Genomic DNA, 16796 nt, shown 5'->3' with positions numbered 1-16796 from the left:
TGGAGTGTGTGGTATGCGAAGTGTGTGGTGTGTTTTGGCGGATTTGGTCTGTGGTATACCGCTAGTTTGCAATGAATGTATTTGTTGTCTTTTTTTTACAATGTCAACACCTTACCAACACAATGATTGCATTGGAGGAAGAGGAGGTTAACTTTCATGGTCTTTTTATATTCATTCTTTGATTGATGAAAAATTGGTGGATGTATGATGGGTAGTCTTCTTTTTCTGGCTACTAAGAATGAGCGGTTGAAGGCTTTCCTTTTGTGTGAAGAAACAATTTGCTCATACTGTAAGCTTACATTATCTGATACAAGACACAAAAACAATGTAGTACATAAATACCAGACCGGTACCAGGCAGAGATGCCCAACAGTAAGATAAAGAAATACTTATAACGTATCACATGTAGTGGATAACAAAAGAAGATTCAATCGATAACTATATTTTTAGGTATACTGATCTGTAAATGTCAGTCTTTGTTCATTAGCCTAGACTGCCAGGGGCAAATTTTTCTTGTTGCAATTGTTGATGTATATTCATACTCGTGCTTATGCTACAAGTCACGTGCTGTTGATTATAATGGATTCTTTGTCAGTATCTAGAAAACCATCCTTCTTGTCAATGCCATAATAATAAAAAAAAAAATGATAAAACTCCTAAAGAGAAGAAAATGAAAGAAAAAAAGGGATTGCAAAGTCTAAAGGTAAGGAATACTATATTACAAGTTCATCTAGTAATAAAGCGTGCTTCCAAGAAAGGGTAAGAACAAAAAAAAGAAAAAAAATTGGCTGATATATAGTGTTTAGTTTTTATGCTTTTTACTTTAACTTTTCTGTCCTCCTTTTGAACCACAAATCCAAGGTTCAAATGTTTTCTTTTGGGTATCTTCATGCAAAACGTAGGTAAGGATTGAAACTAAATTGATACTAAGCAAGACCTGCATTCACAAAAGGAGAATAAAAAAAAAGGGAGCAAATTGTCCATGAGCAAATATGAGCAAATTCCCAGCCCTTCTTTCTCTTGTCTCAAAACACCCTTGCACCTACAAAGACTGTCCCTTCCCTTCCCCTTACCTCTCCCGCTTCCTTCAATTCACCAATTCCTTGCCAATTGGCCAATACAACTGCGTATCTTAGTCATTCACATGTCTAGGAGGCCTATTTTTGAGCAAATATGAGATTTCCAGGTTAAGAAACTTCCAGGTAGTTTTGTTCTTACTTTTTATTCTTTTTTCTTCTTCCTTTTTACTTTTTTTTTTTCCTTTCTTTTCCAAATATCAATTCATCTTCTATTTGGAATATTTGTTATTCTTTGTATTGAAATGACTTTAATTTGTTCTATTATTTGTTCAATTTTAATTCAATTTTAATTCAATTTTGATTCAATTTTAATTAATATTTAATTCAATTATTTTCCATTTTTTCTTTATTATTTCTTGGTTTTGAGCTGGCCGGTGCTATTTTGGTTGGTGTTAGACTAGGGGCTCATATTTTTACAAACTATTATTAACACAACGCCTTGAGAGCAAACTACTTATTCTTAATTATGCTCAACTGACCCAGATGTACATCAACACATATTTAAACCAACGCATCTAACTTCCCTTTCCTTAATCTATATTTACTTTTTTAAGTTTCCAAAAGAAATTAACAAACTGGATCAGTTAGACCAACTGTCCAGTTATATGATCCTAGGATCAAAACCATGACAGCAAACGATAAAAGTACCGAAGCAACACCATACCTATAGCTGTACTGTGTTTTCAATCCAAATAATTCAGCAACAAATGTGCTCACTGTAGTCAACGCACCACAGAACCCATCATCAAGCCCAGTGAGAACATGACACCCCATAATATGTGTTACAAGTTGACTTCCATGAGTAAGTTTCCCCCTACCCAATAATGTAAAGATAGCCAAAAACAACGAACCTAGTAAATTTGCTGAAAAAGTACCCATGGGAAAATTGGCAACTGTGCTATTAAGGTATTTCGACATGTAAAATCGTAATATGGCACCAAAAGGTGCAAAAAACATTGCAAATGTCCAGTTCCTCCATGCTCCTTCATCTTTTACGCCAAGTAAGACACATGTAATTACTACCAAACAAATAGCCATAATCATTGAGAATCGCTCAAGCAATATATATTGTTTGGGAGAAATCGAAAATTTTTTATTACCGCTCCCGCTCGCAATCGCGCTGGAAAGATGTTTCCCCATATGAAATCCGGTAACAGATAAACCAAACTCTGCCAATACTACTGCTAGAAAATTCATTATGCCATATGCAGCATTTGGTGGATGATATGTATGCCCAATATTAGTATTAGCTGCCCTATTGAATGAGTCAAGTATAACCGTGGAGAAAGATGAAACCGTACCACAAAATCCTGTGGTGAGCCCAGTATATACCGGTATGGAAGCCTTTGTAGGATATAAGCCGGCTTTCTCGCCCTCTTTACTTAGTAGCTGAAGCCATAATGAATCGTTATCGACAGCAAAGCCCATAACTAAGCATGCAGTGAAGTTGGCCCAAATAACTCCCGATAGGTACGACCCATCATATGAAGTCAACAGCATTAACCCCTTACGTACAAGAACACCCCATATAGAGCCGTGAACTATGTTAAGGATTATAGGCTGATACTTTGTGTATTTTTGAACTAAGATAGGTGGTTGTTTCTTTTCTTTACTGCTGGTGGGAGTAGTATATTTGAACCCTTCTGGTAATGCAGACGCAACAGACTCTGCTTCAGCGGACTCGTACTCTTCTTCGGCACTTCGACGTCTTCGAAGCCTCTCTTCTTCTTCTTCGTCATCATCATCATCTTCTTCTTCTTCTTCTTCTCCTTGCTCTCGTTTTTCCCCTCTTTTTTCTTTTCCTCCTCCTCCTTCTTCTTGTTCTCCTCTGGTTCTTTGAAACTCCGAACCTTCTATACTATTCGATGCCGCTTGGTTTTCATTACCAAGACTTGCACTACTAGATAAACTCATTATTTAAAAGGTTCAATAGTACCATTCAGGTTTCTATACAAGGTCAGTATCAATCATTTCTTTATGAGATGCGAATGAGATGTGTGTGAGTGTGTTTTTTTTTTCTTTTTCTTTTACTTTCTTTCTTTTCTTCATCCTTTTTAGTTTCTGTAGGTGTGAGTCAAAAGTAGGCTTTGATATTGTCTTTATGCCGCACATAATTAAAAATAGATACACCGGGTAACTGTTTATTGTCAATCTTCCTAACAATTCCCTGTATTATTTTTATTTGGATATTTCTTCCTATTTCTCCCTTCAAGCTTCTTCTCTCCCTCCCCACAGACACGCACATACAAAAGTATATACAAGTCTACTCTACCAAATATAACCTTATGCAATCACGTTATTACTTGCATCCAAAAAGAAAATTTAACTACCCTTTTTTATTGAAAAGTGCATGTTGACCTACTTCATTCTACAATTCAATACACGATAATGCAATCACATCCACCAAATAGTGCATTTCGACTACATCTTGTCACTTTTCTTTTGCTCATATTACTGTACTCTCCATTAGCTTCACATGCAGCAGCCATTACTAGATACACCGCCACCACCTCTCAGCCTACCATTACTATTGACACCGCCGGCACGGACTCTACCAACCTCAATGTTCTAACTGTTAATGCTGCTGCTGCTACTGCTACTGCTGCTGCTGCTACCACCACAACTTCATTCGAGCCTGAACCAGTCCCAACAATGATGATCGATATATTATCTGCACAACCACAATTCTCATACTTCTTGCGAATCTTGCAGCGGCACCAAATGGTACCCAAACTCAATCTCTTGAGGAATGTCACATTATTGGCGCCTGTGAATCTGGCATTTGCTGGTGTCAAAAATAATGGAGAAAACAATGACGAAGAACTCGACTTTTATTTAATGGGTGGAGCAAGCCCCGATGAGACTTTATTCCGATATGTTATCAACCAGACATTGGTTTTGGAAAATATGACTGAAGGGGAGGTTGTGTATGATACTTTGTATAATAACGGTAAAGCAAATGTGTCTTATCCAATTATAGTACGGAATACCGACAATCAAGGTGAATGGATTGTTGACGAGTCGGCAACAATTGTTGAACAAGACTTGTATGCAAAGCATCAATGGTCCTATGTCCAAGCGGTTGATCTGCTTTTGCCAGTGAAATCAAGTATGTGTGATGTTCTTTTAAATGGTGATATAAGTGAAGTTTCACTAATGAGTAAGATATTTGATTTTTTATTCGACAACGATGATGATGATGATGATGGCAATGATGTCAGTGGTGACGACGATTATGAGGCGTCAAGGGGCAATAAGAATAAAAATGAGAAACGGAAAAAAAGAAAGACTCGTAAAGGAAAGAAAAAGAAGCAAAAGTTGAAGATTCCAAAAACTTGTGAGGAATTCACACGTGGTGTCAAGACCATCATTTTACCCACAGATCAGTTATTGAAAGATTCATTAAGCGCATTGCAATTAGACTACTACTTGGCAAACTCTGCAGATGAATCCTTTGTCAGTACTGAGGATGCAGTGAGGGAGATTAAACAAGATACTTTGAATTTATTACGACATTTGATGTTTGTTGACTATGTTGCCGGAGTCAATGGGACTCTGGACAAAGTAATATCATTGGCCGGTAAAAAGCAACAGTTTTTGTTGAATGAAAAGCAAGGTGATAAAAAAGTGGGAGGAAAGTCGAGTATATCAGTGGGTGGGTTTCCTGTAAGTCAAACACATGTACTTGCAAATGGAATATTACAAATATTTGATGTCAGGGAAAATGACAATGAAAAAAACAGTACCAGCACCAACACCAACACCAACACCAACACCACTGCCAAAACCAACAGCTTTAGCAAAGCACTGTTTTTTGAAAAACTAAAGATCCCCACGGTGGAAATGATTGCACGCAAGGCATTATACGCTGCACATTATTCTGCGTTTGTTAGTGAGTTGGAGTTTAGATCGCTTGATTATTTGATTGATGGATCATCTTCAAACCAAACAATATTTATTGATGTTGACCTGAGAGATGATGTTGATGATGACAATGAAATCATTGCCAGTTCATTTAGTTTGAAGCAGGAGTTTTTGTATCATTTTATTGATGGTGTGATGAATTTTACCAATCATGACCACATTTTGGCTGATACAAAGCTTTGTGTTAAAAAGAAATTAGGTGGATGTTACAAGATAAAAATTTCCAATACTTCTGAAGAAGATGGAAAACAAATGTTGCGAATAGGAGATGGAATTGAAATACTTCTGATTACCGATATTGCAAACGATAGTCAAATTATAATTGGCAATGAAGAGTTATCGCCTCCTGTTAATCTCAAACACTCGTTAGGTGACTTGATGTCCACAGACGCTATACCTAAGCTTTTGGAAGGAATTAATATTGATAGGCAAAGTTGCTTAAAGACGCTAAACTACTTGAGCACTTTTGAGCTATACTCACTAGACGATAATGGTGAGGGATATACGATTTTGTTACCATGCGGTGAATCTAATAATGGTGTAGGTTTGTGGAATGAACTTGGTTTAATTCTAAAGTATCTTGAAAATAACCCTAAATTGTTCAAAGAAATTACTCAGGGTATGTTTTTAGAGGGAACGTTGTATTCTGATTTTGCTGGAAAGAGCAGTTTTCGAACCATTGCCAAGTCAGGAGAACACCTGATTGATGTTGAGAGTGAAGGAATCAAAAACGAAATTAATTATTTACTGATTCAAAATACGGGACCGCGTGCTGTGCCGCTCAACTCAGACGTCTTGTTCAATCAAGGTGTCATTCACGTCATTAATGAGTTTTTACTTCCCGAGTCATTTCGCGTACCCATCTGGGACCTTATTGAAACAACAATTGACCCTTCTTTTCCACAATTTTCAATTACGAAACTACTCAAACATTACCCCAAGATTGAGAGCTCCTTGACGGGAAAAATGCCGTTTTCCTTATTGGTCCCGTCGGCAGAGTCTCTTGAAAATTTCAACATTACATCTTCATTTACAGACTTGCTTGAGTTTTTAGAGTTTCATCTTATACCTAATGAGGAAGTGGGAAAAATACTAGAATGTATACATGGCGATAACAGTGGGAGCCAGGTGATGGGAACTGACGACAATATCATTAAAACAAACTTAACAAATGGCGGATTGACGTGCAGACATCAAAAGGGCACAGATAAGATCCTATTAAACTTTCGAAAACTAAACAATACGACTCAAGGTAAAGGTGCAACTACAGAATCATATAACAAAGACCAGGAAGTGCGATTATTGTCCCATGGGTGCACATCACTGCGTCTTAGGGACCGGGATACAAAGAATATCTCATGTGTATTTTTGCTAGATAAACCATTGAATCTTGAGTGGTTTAAAGATAAGCACAAGGGTGATAACTTTTTGCATGTCTATTTGGGTATTGTAAGTGTTGGAATTGGAATCATTCTAGGTCTCACCTTATTTGCTGGCGTTATGCTTGGTCTCGTGCTTTGTGTTGGTAGGAAAGACCGTGATCATCGTCGAAATCACAAAAAGGGAGTTGGTGCTGACGATGAGATACCGCGTGCAGACTCTGGGTTTATGAGTGTTTTAACGGAAGATGACGAAGAGGACAATAATGACTTTTTGCCGTATGATAGAGGATACGAAACTGATATTGATCTTTTACGACTGGAGCAGGATGCGCTATTACCAAGTCACTTAAAAAGGAAAAAGAAGATCAGATTGATCAATAATGGGTATGGATCAATTGATAAAAGTGTTGGAGATGATAGTATGAATAGACGTGCTGGTACACGTACACGTAATACAACTGCTGGTGTAGAGGATGGTGATGACGACGGTGGTAAAACAGTTCAAGCTACATTACCACGCGATATTGGCAATGTAAGAAAAACATTAAATAGAGACAGGAACATTCCTGGCGTATCGCAGTTTTAAAAAGAAAAAAAAATACTTGTTATTTTATATAAAATATAGCGATTAATATATCCAAGGTCATATGATGGGGACAAAAAACAATAAAATAGAAAATAGTAATGAAAAGAAAAACGAAAAGAAAAAAAGAGCAAAAGCAAAAGAGCAAAAGCAAAAGCAAAACAGAGAATAAAGAAGTCAAAAATGGCACATTAGCTTCCTCTTCTTTCCTGCTGGACCTAAAAACGGTTATGGAATGAATTACTTAAAGTTGTGTCTTCTATACGGAACAACGGTATTTTTTTTCCTTTTGTTTTATTTTTCATTTTCTCTTCTACACTTTGTCGCTCATTTTTGTCCATTTTCATTCATTTCCATCGATCTTCATCAATTTTCGTTCTCTCTCTTTTTCTTTAACATTTCACTTTTCTTACCTGACCTAAAGAAAAATAAGTCAAAGAGAAACAAAAAGTAAAGAAAAAATGAAGAAAAAAAAAGAAAAAAGAAAAAAAAACCAGTCCCAAAATTGGTAAATATATCACGAGAAACTCAAAACATACGTAAGTCATCCCCCATCCTGATCCATTTCCAATAAAATTAATAATGTCTGACCAAATTTCAATTAATCAACAGCACCAATACCCTCCTTCGCAGCAGCAAGAACAACAAGAGGGTCAAGAACAGCAACAAACCCGTGAATACCAACAGCCGCAAAATAATGACTTTGGCTATTCTAACTTGACACCAGAGGAGCAAGCACAATTGCAACAGTTGCAGAAACAACGAGATCAATTACAACATCAATCAGAACAGTTAGATGCTCAGGGTAACTTTCTTTTAGCTCAACAGCAACAACAGCAACAACAGCAACAAGCTCAACAAGCTCAACAAGCTCAGCTGCAACAGGCACCTTTCCCTTTCCTGTTTCAGCAAAGTATGTTTGGCAGCAATGTTGCTACACCAGCATTTTCAGATGCGCACACAAATGCTCATCTAAATGCTGCGACTCCTACTTCAACGGTCCCAGGGTCTGCACCTGTATCCTCTTATTCTGCGGGTTTGGCACACCCAGCTGCTTCTTCGCACTTAATATCAGATGAGGCCAAGAGAGAAAGCGACGCGAAATCCATATACATTGGTAATGTCGATTATGGCTCTACTCCCTTGGAGCTTCAGCAACATTTCTCACTGTGTGGTATAATAGAAAAAGTGACAATTTTGAACAACAAATTCACTGGTAGACCTAAAGGTGTGGCGTACTTGGCTTTCCAAGACCAAGAAAGTGTCGATAAGGCCATTGCTACGCTTGATGGATCAATATTTAGAGATCGAGAGTTGAAGGTTATGCACAAAAGAACAAACATTCCTGGTATAACTATACCACGCGGTGGCGCAATGAGAGGAAGAGGCGGAAGAGGTGGCGCCAGAGGTGGTAGAGGTGGTTTTAATGGTAGAGGCGGCTTCAACGGTAGAGGTGGTGGACGTGGTGGTGCTGGCTTTAGAGGAAGAGGTGGAAGAGGTGGCTTCAACAATAGAGGAGGAATTGGCGGTGCTGGATTTACTCCCTATTGATGAAAAACGATACTTGAATACATGTTTTATTTAGAGATCAGGATAATGAAGAGTAAAAATACAATGATAAACTGTTGTGATTTCTTTTACTTGCCCTTTTTCTATTCTTTCACTCTACTTGTTTTACTCTCGCTATTTTATAATAAATTAGACATTTAGGTTTGTGTGTGATATTGTCTGTGATATTGTCTGTGAGAAAGACCACCAATTTGCAAAAGCAGTTCGTCAACTTTGCTTCATCACAGTGTATTCGACGCTTTTAACGCCTTCTTTTGGTCGGCTCTAGCATTTGCATCAACTGCCAATTTTGACAATTGTGTTTTCCCATCCAAGGCTAAACCTTTAATCACACCTTCAGTATCAGCACTTTTCTTTTCTTGCTCAAATTTGTACTTGCATTCAAACGACTCAATCTGTATTTCCAATCCCACAATACCTCTTTGCATAACTTTTAAATACCCCTCTGGTGCGTCGCTGACTTTCCATGCCTTTTCGCCTTCTTTCTTCTGTGCCTTTTCCTCTTGGTTTGTCAAATTATTCAATTGGTCTCTTACAAAATCAAAATCGTCAATTACCTTTGAGCTTCCATAAATGTGCACACTGGCAAAATCCCAAGTGGGTACATACTTGTGGGTTTCTGGTTTGCCGGGATAATAGTCGGGGGTAATGTATGAGTTGGCAGATTGGAAAATCACCAAGACATTAGAGTTTGATTGTAAGGAAGGGAGTTGGTGATTTGATTTGGCAATGTGAGCAATTAATAACTTTTTGCCGCCATTCTCTGTGTCTGTCTTTAAAAAAAATGGAATATGGTTGGCAATGATTAGACCGTTGGAATCTGTAGTAATTAGTGTGGCTAACGGGTACGTTTTGACCAAATAAGCAGCCTGATCCCAATCTTCCTCGCGATACTGGCTAGGAACGTACATTGCAGAAGATGAAGTTGTAAACTTTTTTTTTAAGAAATTTATATTTAAGAAGAAAGTTTGTGGTAAAGATGTTATTGGAAAGAATTGAAAGGAATTGAAAAGAGAATAGAATAGAATGGAAGATTACATTGAAAATAGCTATTCCTTCGAATTGGGCCAATAGTGATTAGCTAGAACAAATAACAATTGCGCTATTAATCATCTAAAAATCGCCAGGCTGATCTTATCTTGTTCTTTATCTTTATATTCTTTTTTTTTTTTGTGTGTGTGTGTTTGTGCATGTGCATGTGAATCTGTGTGTGCGTCAAAAATAAAATAGAGACAAATAGATGCTTGGGATTAGCTTGATATGATTCCCATTTTTTCTTCGTTCAAAGTACCTATTGTTCTAGACGTCTGGATAGATGCATGTGAGAAGTATGAGTCAGCAACATGACAAAAAAAATGAAAATGAAAACGATAATGAATGAATGAATGAATGAATGAATGAATGAATGAAAGAAAGAGGGAGTGTAAGGAACGAGTCAAGTGGTTATGATTAATACTCAGAGGGTAAGCGGCTTACCTATTTCAGCATTTTTATTAAAAAGATAGATGCGGCACTTTTCGGCTTTAATAGGAATGTCAATGCGGTCGTAGTTTTTTATGTCCTTCTTCTTCTACTTCTACTACTTCTACTACTTCTACTACTACTACTTCTGCTACTTCTACTACTACTTCTACTACTTTTACTTTTACTACTTTTACTTCTACTACTTTTTCTTCTACTACTTCTTCTTCTACTACTTTTTATTTTTCCTCTTTTTTTTTGTGGTCTTTGGTTTGGAGATACGGAGATACGAAAGTTTCAAAGTGATACAAAACAAACTTTGTTGACTTGGGCTTTAAGACGTGTATGTGTGTGTGTGTGTGCAGCACAATAATTTGTTGAAGTGGTTGTCAAGTTTCCTTTCCACCTTTCTTTTTCTCATAATCATTAATTACTATATATGCCCAAGATTACAATTTTATCAGGCGGAACTGCCACTAATGAGCTAGTGCCTCTTTTCACGAATTTATCGCAAAAAAACAAGACTACATACGTTCTTCCTATTTCCGATAATGGTGGCTCAACCTCGGAAATCATTCGCGTGATTGGCGGTCCAGCCATAGGTGATATACGGTCTCGACTTACACGACTAATACCTCAGCATCAACTGGATTTGCGGGAGTTGTTGAGTTTTCGACTATCATTGAACCCCAAAATAGCTAAACAAGAATGGAACGATATTGTCGAAGGCACCCATCCTTTATGGAACTCTTTATCGTCCAGCACCAAGGAGATATTTCGAGCATTTTTTGTTCATTTGCATGTCGAATTACTCAAAAGGTCTAGAATAACACAATCAACAAAGAGGCAGTTTCGATATGAGTTGGCTAATGTTGGCAATTTGTTTCTCACCGGTGCGAGATTATTCATTGGCTCGTTGGACTCGTCTATCGAACTATTCTGTAGATTGACTGATGTTGACCCCGATGTTCAAGTTTTACCGTGCATTAATACAAATTTTACATACCATATAAGTGCATTGCTTGAAAACGGACTTATAATTACGGGACAATCGCAGATTTCGCATCCATCAAGCTCACATGGTAATACTGGTAGTGGTAATAATTGTGGTAACGGTTCTCTAAAAAGTGGGCTTGTAGTGGGAGACGGTGCTGGTATGGGTGTTGATGCAGCTTATCCACCACCAATTATTAGCACAAGACCCGGAACCCCAACCGATGACTTGTCTCGAACGCAATACTTTAACGATCTCGACATTGCCATTAATCAAGTTGAAACTAGTAAACTTCGTGTGAGGCTGAATTTGAGCACGAGTCCTTTGTCTGCAAGAGGATCTATTTTTTCATCGGATTCCGAAGATGACGAAGATGAAGAAAGTGGTAATGTGCCACAATATACACATCCCGAATTGAAGAAATCACAATTGCACTTTAACAAACTGGACGATATTGAACCTTTGTTATCGCCAATAAAAAGAATTTTTTACATCTCACCTTATGGAGAAGAGATTTGCCCCGCTGCCAACCCGAGAGTCACATCAACAATCACCAATAGTGATACATTGATTTATTCTATTGGATCGTTGATGACTAGTATTGTTCCTATTTTAGTGTTGAAAGGTGTAGGTAAGGCGATCATTGGCAGCACTAATTGCAAAAACAAGATCTTACTTCTCAATGGGTGTTTGGATAGAGAAACAGCCGGTATGACAGCATTCGACTTTGTTAGAGTGATTGTCGAAGCTGTTGAATACTCGCTAAGAAAACAACACGGTGAAAATATAAGTGACACTCTTAAGGAAATGGGAGTCGAGGCAGAAGCTGGGAGGATGCAAATGGGGGTGGGGGTGGGATTGCCATGGAATAAGGTCATAACCGATGTGATCTACATGACAAATTCCAATATATTCGTAGATAAACAATTGTTGAATAACAAAGGTGTCAAATGTACAGTGGTGAAACGAATTGAGGGAACCGATTATTACGATTTAGATGACTTAGAAAAAGTGCTTAGTGGTATAATATCCTCTCAATAAGGTGGATGAGTCCTGAATTGACATATAATTAAAGTGAGGAAAGACAAAATTCAAAAAAGAAAGTAAAGAAAACGGAAAGATGATTCTATATTTGTTTTTTTTTTGTCTCTTTAACTCAAACCATGTTCGATTTTGTAGACTGTTTTATTCTCGTGTTGATATTAAGCTCTTTGCCTTTGTTTATCTGTTTCGTGAATGTTTATTAGTTAAGTTATTTTACATGCTTAATATCAATAACTAACGATACAACATTTGTAATAATGAATGAAATTCTGATTAGTTGTTAAAGTTACTGAACCACAAACTAAATACGGTAAAGTTTGATGCAAATAATATATGCCATATGTTGTGTAAGAAATCAATATTGTATCATGTTATTGTAAGTTAAAGGTATCAAATTTTAAATATAAATAAATATGTTTGTTTATCATTTCGCAGCAATTTAGTGCGAAATTAATTTAATGTATGAAAAAAAAAAAAAAGAAAGAAAAAGAACTATAAAAAATTAGAATAGAGAGGCTAATTTATGTGTTAGTATTTTATACCAAACTCCCTCCAAACATAAAAGTAACTTGGTAGCACCTATACTTCCCATTATAAACCTGGCTGAGATCACTTCATATTCTAATCAGACTGATATGTTAATTAGTTTATCCAATCTAAACCAAACTACATAACTCGAGTGACTAATAATAAATAGTCATTTTGACAATCGGTACTAGCACATGTCATTTGATATCAACTGGGAAAAACTCACCACTGACAACCAGATAAATGATTCGATAAAAAACTTTTTGCATGAGCAATTCCAATCCTTGCAATTACCTTCTTACATCTCCAACTTGGAGGTCGTGGATTTCAAACTAGGTACTATTCCACCGGAAATTACAATTCGACATATAGGCGACCCTTTTGAAGAGTTTTACGCCAATCCAGATGACGGTAATGGTGATGGAAACAATGATGAGGAAGTATTAAAAGACAAATCTACCAAGCTAAAGGGTCGACAAGCAGTCAATATTATACCAAACAAAGCGGGTGCCACTCACGAAGCTGATAATATAAATGATCATGACTATGGCGATGAAGATGATATTGACGATGACTACGACAATGATTCTGACGATTACGACGATGACGAGAATGATGGTCTTCATGATCATGGCGAAGATGAGGAAAATGAAGAGAGCAGCCAATATGATGAAGATCGGTTATCAAACATTACCGAGGGTCTAAGTCTGGTTGAATTGTTAGCTAGCGCATCTACGCCTAAGCGAACATCTCCACAGCGACCGCCATTGATAAGTCCACGTGGTGAAGTTACGCAGCAGACCTTGTCCAAACCCAAAGAACCTTTTCAATCGATATTGAATCCATACGGAGTAACCAGCGTATTAAACCAGGGAAGCAATGCAGCAAAAAATACAACAGCAACATCAATTGCTGCAGGAACAACCGCCGCAAACGGGGTAGGTACACTGAAAGATATATTTGACCAAAACAACTTTTCATCACGAGTGATTCCGAAAATAAAGACTAAAGAAGAATCCGTATCCGGTGACCAACAGCAGGGGAAACAAACAGGAAAAGCAAATGAAAAAGGACAGAAACATAAACATGAACATGAAGAAGAGCAAGGAAGCGACAAGCAAAACGCAAAAAACAAAGCAAGTGATGATGTGCAATTAATTTTGGAAATCAATTACAAGGGGAACCTTTATATTGATTTGCTTGTAACGTTGTTGGTAAACTATCCATCACCTAATTTTATTTCGCTTCCTATAAAGCTACACGTAACAGATCTAGTGATTCATACAATTGCTACGATTGCTTATCTCAAACACGCAGTGTATGTAAGCTTTTTATGTGATGTGAATGATGAAGCTGATGGGTTTAGTGGAGCCTCGTCAAACGCATCAACACCGAATGTTACTGGTACAACTAGCGGTGGAGGTAATAGTGGTGGGAATATTGTTGATTACTATTTCAGCGATCCAAACAATAAGGAAAGAATTGATATTATCAAGAAAATCAAAATTGAAAGTGAAATTGGAGAAGTGGAGAATAATATATTGAGAAATGTTGGAAAAGTTGAAAAGTTCTTGATGGAACAATTGAGGGCGATATTGAGGGATGAAATTGCATGGCCCAGCTGGATCTGCGTTGATATGGCCGAGAATGATGATGAAGAAGAAGAAGAAGAAGAAGAAGAAGAAGAAGAAGATGATGATGATGAAGATAATGAGGGCCGGGGTCGTATGAGAGACACAGGAGATGTAGATGTACGTGATCACGACAAAAAGGAAGATTGAGGAAACCAAATCGTGGAGCGGGAGGGGGAGGGGGGGAGCGCCGCCTCTGAATAATGGTATTCACATCCTTGTACATACACTGGATATAATCTAATTTTTAGCGCACCATAGTTGAAAAATAATTGTGCAATACATCTTTTATTTCCAATTATTATCAAAACCTTTCCAATTTCTTTTCTTTTTTTGCAGCTTGTGAATACCTTTTGGTCATACAGCTTTCGTTTAATACGAAAAGGTACGGATAGACCAAAATAATGAGGAACACGTGCTTTGTCTCATCATCTGTAGAGGCCAGAGGTTTACTTAGTTATGAAGTAGATGCAAAACTAGAATTATACACAACACCAGACTTCACGCTTTATCCATGACCACTTTTGTTATGGAAAAAAACTCCTAAAAAATTTGAGTACAATCCACATAACATAGAATTTTATACGATTAGAATATTGTAGTAAAACTGTATTTTTCTATTTTTTCAAATCAGTCGTCTTTTAAACGACTTTGTCAACACTCGATATAATATTTATTACTAAACCGTCTGATCCGTTAAATTCCAAATGACTACAAAGTAATCACGGTTATAACGGGCATATCAGTATTTAAGATCACAATATAGGACTTTGATTCCAAGTACAAGGTTAGACTCGGTTTTAAAATTTAGACGAGGATTAAGAAATTAGACGAAGTTAAAGGGCTGAACGAGGTGTAAAAGACTTGACGAAGAGATTAGACAAAGACAATGAATGAACTTTATGATTTTAACTGTATGAGGTAGTTAAAAAAAAATAGGAGACTGGAGATTAATCCTTTTGCTATTGAAAGAAAAAAAAAGTATATAAAGGGGTCTGGATATTGGTCTGGGTAACAATAGTAAAATAGATTGTAAAAAACGAATCAAGTACTTATAAAGATCTACGCACATCGATCAACGCATCATTTTAAAAAGTACATCAATATTAGTCATTCAAGTATGGAACAAGAATCTAACAGTTCAATCACCGAGAACTCTACCTCATCTCAAGCAGGCAATGACCATCTAACCTCCTCTTTGTTGGAACCTACCGCAATTGCTAAAGATGAGAACGAGGAAAAACAACACAATCTATTACAACTAGTATCCGAGTTTCAATATGAAAAGCTTTTAAATTCAAACACACAAACCAAAACAATTATTCTTTTGGGCTCTATAGGCTCGAAACAAGCGATTGTTATTATTGAAAAATCACACTTTATAGCTGAAAACTTGACAAATGGATTAGACAAGGTGGTTGAAGATGCGGAAATCATTAATAGTAATGACATCTATACATGGGCCAAAACCATCTTATATCAGAATCTCAAGGACCAACCAGCGGCCAAGTTGAATTTGATCTATCCTGCAACCGAAACCCATATTCGTAAGTATGCAGGTCAAAAAGTTCATTATATCAGAGAAAGTCCCGAAATGTATAGGGATTATGTTGTTCCATACATAGAGACAATGAAAGGCGATAAGTTACAATGGGTATATAACATTTTGTACCATGGCAAAGAAGCCGAGACCGTAATCTATCATGACAAAAGCCCACAAGGATTTGTACTTTTGCCCGATATGAAATGGGACGGAATAAATATGGAGAACTTGTATCTTTGTTGTATTGTGAATAGACAAGACATTGCTTCAATAAGAGACTTACGAGGAGAAGATCACTTGACTTGGCTAGCAGGAATCCGAAACAAGATCATTGATGTATGTAAGCAAAAGTATGAGTTGTCAGTAGATGGATTGAGAATATTTGTGCACTATCAGCCTAGTTATTACCACTTCCATATCCATGTGGTCACTGTGAAGCACCCAGGTTTAGGTGATGGGGCTAATATTGGCAAGGCGATCTTGCTTGATGATATCATCGACAACTTGACATTGGATCCAGGATATTACAAGAAAAAGACCATTGGATACGTTCTTGGTGAGAACCATGGATTGTGGCAAGTAGAAGGTTATAGGGAAGCACATCACCAAAACCAATAAATGGAAAAAAATATAAAGATGGAAATATTTGATGATAAGGTAAATAGCTTAGAAACCTGAAGACCTGAAACACAGAGCAAAATAAATATTAAAATAACTACTAAATTAGAATAGAATGCAAATATTGGCAAAGGGAAATGGACATTAGAGTAATGTTTAATATCAATTGTATAGCTTCCATGATAAATTTATAAAGCTTTGCTGAAATTTGGGTTTCGGGTAGAATAGTTATAGATTGTGCGTTGATAATGAACTTTTTTTCAAACACTATCTACCACAAAAACACCTCTTTCTTGTTTTTCTTTTTTTCTTTTAGTAAATTTTGTACGAGATGAGTTTAGACGCATCTCCATAAACTCGAAATATAGAAGAAAAGAGGGATCCGAAATCAATCTATTTCTCTTAAATCATACTTTATCTAATACAAATAAACTACAAAA

The 16796-nt window shown here is 36.9% G+C and overlaps 7 protein-coding genes across 7 annotated transcripts; 5 read left to right on the top strand and 2 right to left on the bottom strand. All coding sequences in view use genetic code 12, as the record gives it.

Annotated features, from left to right (window-relative positions):
- Positions 1–1646: 1646 nt before the first annotated feature.
- On the bottom strand, positions 1647–2993 carry FEX1 (Fluoride export protein; the record flags this gene model as incomplete). The annotated part of the gene is made up of 1 exon (XM_001523189.2): positions 1647–2993. One exon carries the CDS (start codon positions 2991–2993, stop codon positions 1647–1649), a length of 1347 nt encoding a protein of 448 aa, XP_001523239.2.
- Positions 2994–3467: 474 nt separating this feature from the next.
- Positions 3468–6971, top strand: PVL30_005004 (uncharacterized protein; the record flags this gene model as incomplete). The annotated part of the gene is made up of 1 exon (XM_001523188.2): positions 3468–6971. The coding sequence occupies one exon, from the start codon at positions 3468–3470 to the stop codon at positions 6969–6971; it is 3504 nt and encodes a 1167-aa protein (XP_001523238.2).
- A 579-nt stretch (positions 6972–7550) lies between these two features.
- Positions 7551–8519, top strand: PVL30_005003 (uncharacterized protein; the record flags this gene model as incomplete). The annotated part of the gene is made up of 1 exon (XM_001523187.2): positions 7551–8519. The coding sequence occupies one exon, from the start codon at positions 7551–7553 to the stop codon at positions 8517–8519; it is 969 nt and encodes a 322-aa protein (XP_001523237.2).
- Positions 8520–8758: 239 nt separating this feature from the next.
- Positions 8759–9448, bottom strand: PVL30_005002 (uncharacterized protein; the record flags this gene model as incomplete). Its single annotated transcript, XM_001523186.1, has 1 exon — positions 8759–9448. One exon carries the CDS (start codon positions 9446–9448, stop codon positions 8759–8761), a length of 690 nt encoding a protein of 229 aa, XP_001523236.2.
- A 989-nt stretch (positions 9449–10437) lies between these two features.
- On the top strand, positions 10438–12033 carry PVL30_005001 (uncharacterized protein; the record flags this gene model as incomplete). Its single annotated transcript, XM_001523185.1, has 1 exon — positions 10438–12033. The coding sequence occupies one exon, from the start codon at positions 10438–10440 to the stop codon at positions 12031–12033; it is 1596 nt and encodes a 531-aa protein (XP_001523235.2).
- Positions 12034–12758: 725 nt separating this feature from the next.
- Positions 12759–14345, top strand: MDM12_2 (Mitochondrial distribution and morphology protein 12; the record flags this gene model as incomplete). Its single annotated transcript, XM_001523184.2, has 1 exon — positions 12759–14345. The coding sequence occupies one exon, from the start codon at positions 12759–12761 to the stop codon at positions 14343–14345; it is 1587 nt and encodes a 528-aa protein (XP_001523234.2).
- Positions 14346–15315: 970 nt separating this feature from the next.
- Positions 15316–16356, top strand: PVL30_004999 (uncharacterized protein; the record flags this gene model as incomplete). Its single annotated transcript, XM_001523183.2, has 1 exon — positions 15316–16356. One exon carries the CDS (start codon positions 15316–15318, stop codon positions 16354–16356), a length of 1041 nt encoding a protein of 346 aa, XP_001523233.2.
- Positions 16357–16796: the final 440 nt, after the last annotated feature.

This window comes from Lodderomyces elongisporus, chromosome 7 (assembly GCF_030384665.1).
Source record: "Lodderomyces elongisporus chromosome 7, complete sequence".
Lineage (NCBI taxonomy): Eukaryota > Fungi > Ascomycota > Pichiomycetes > Serinales > Debaryomycetaceae > Lodderomyces > Lodderomyces elongisporus.
This window is presented reverse-complemented; position numbering and strand designations above follow the sequence as displayed.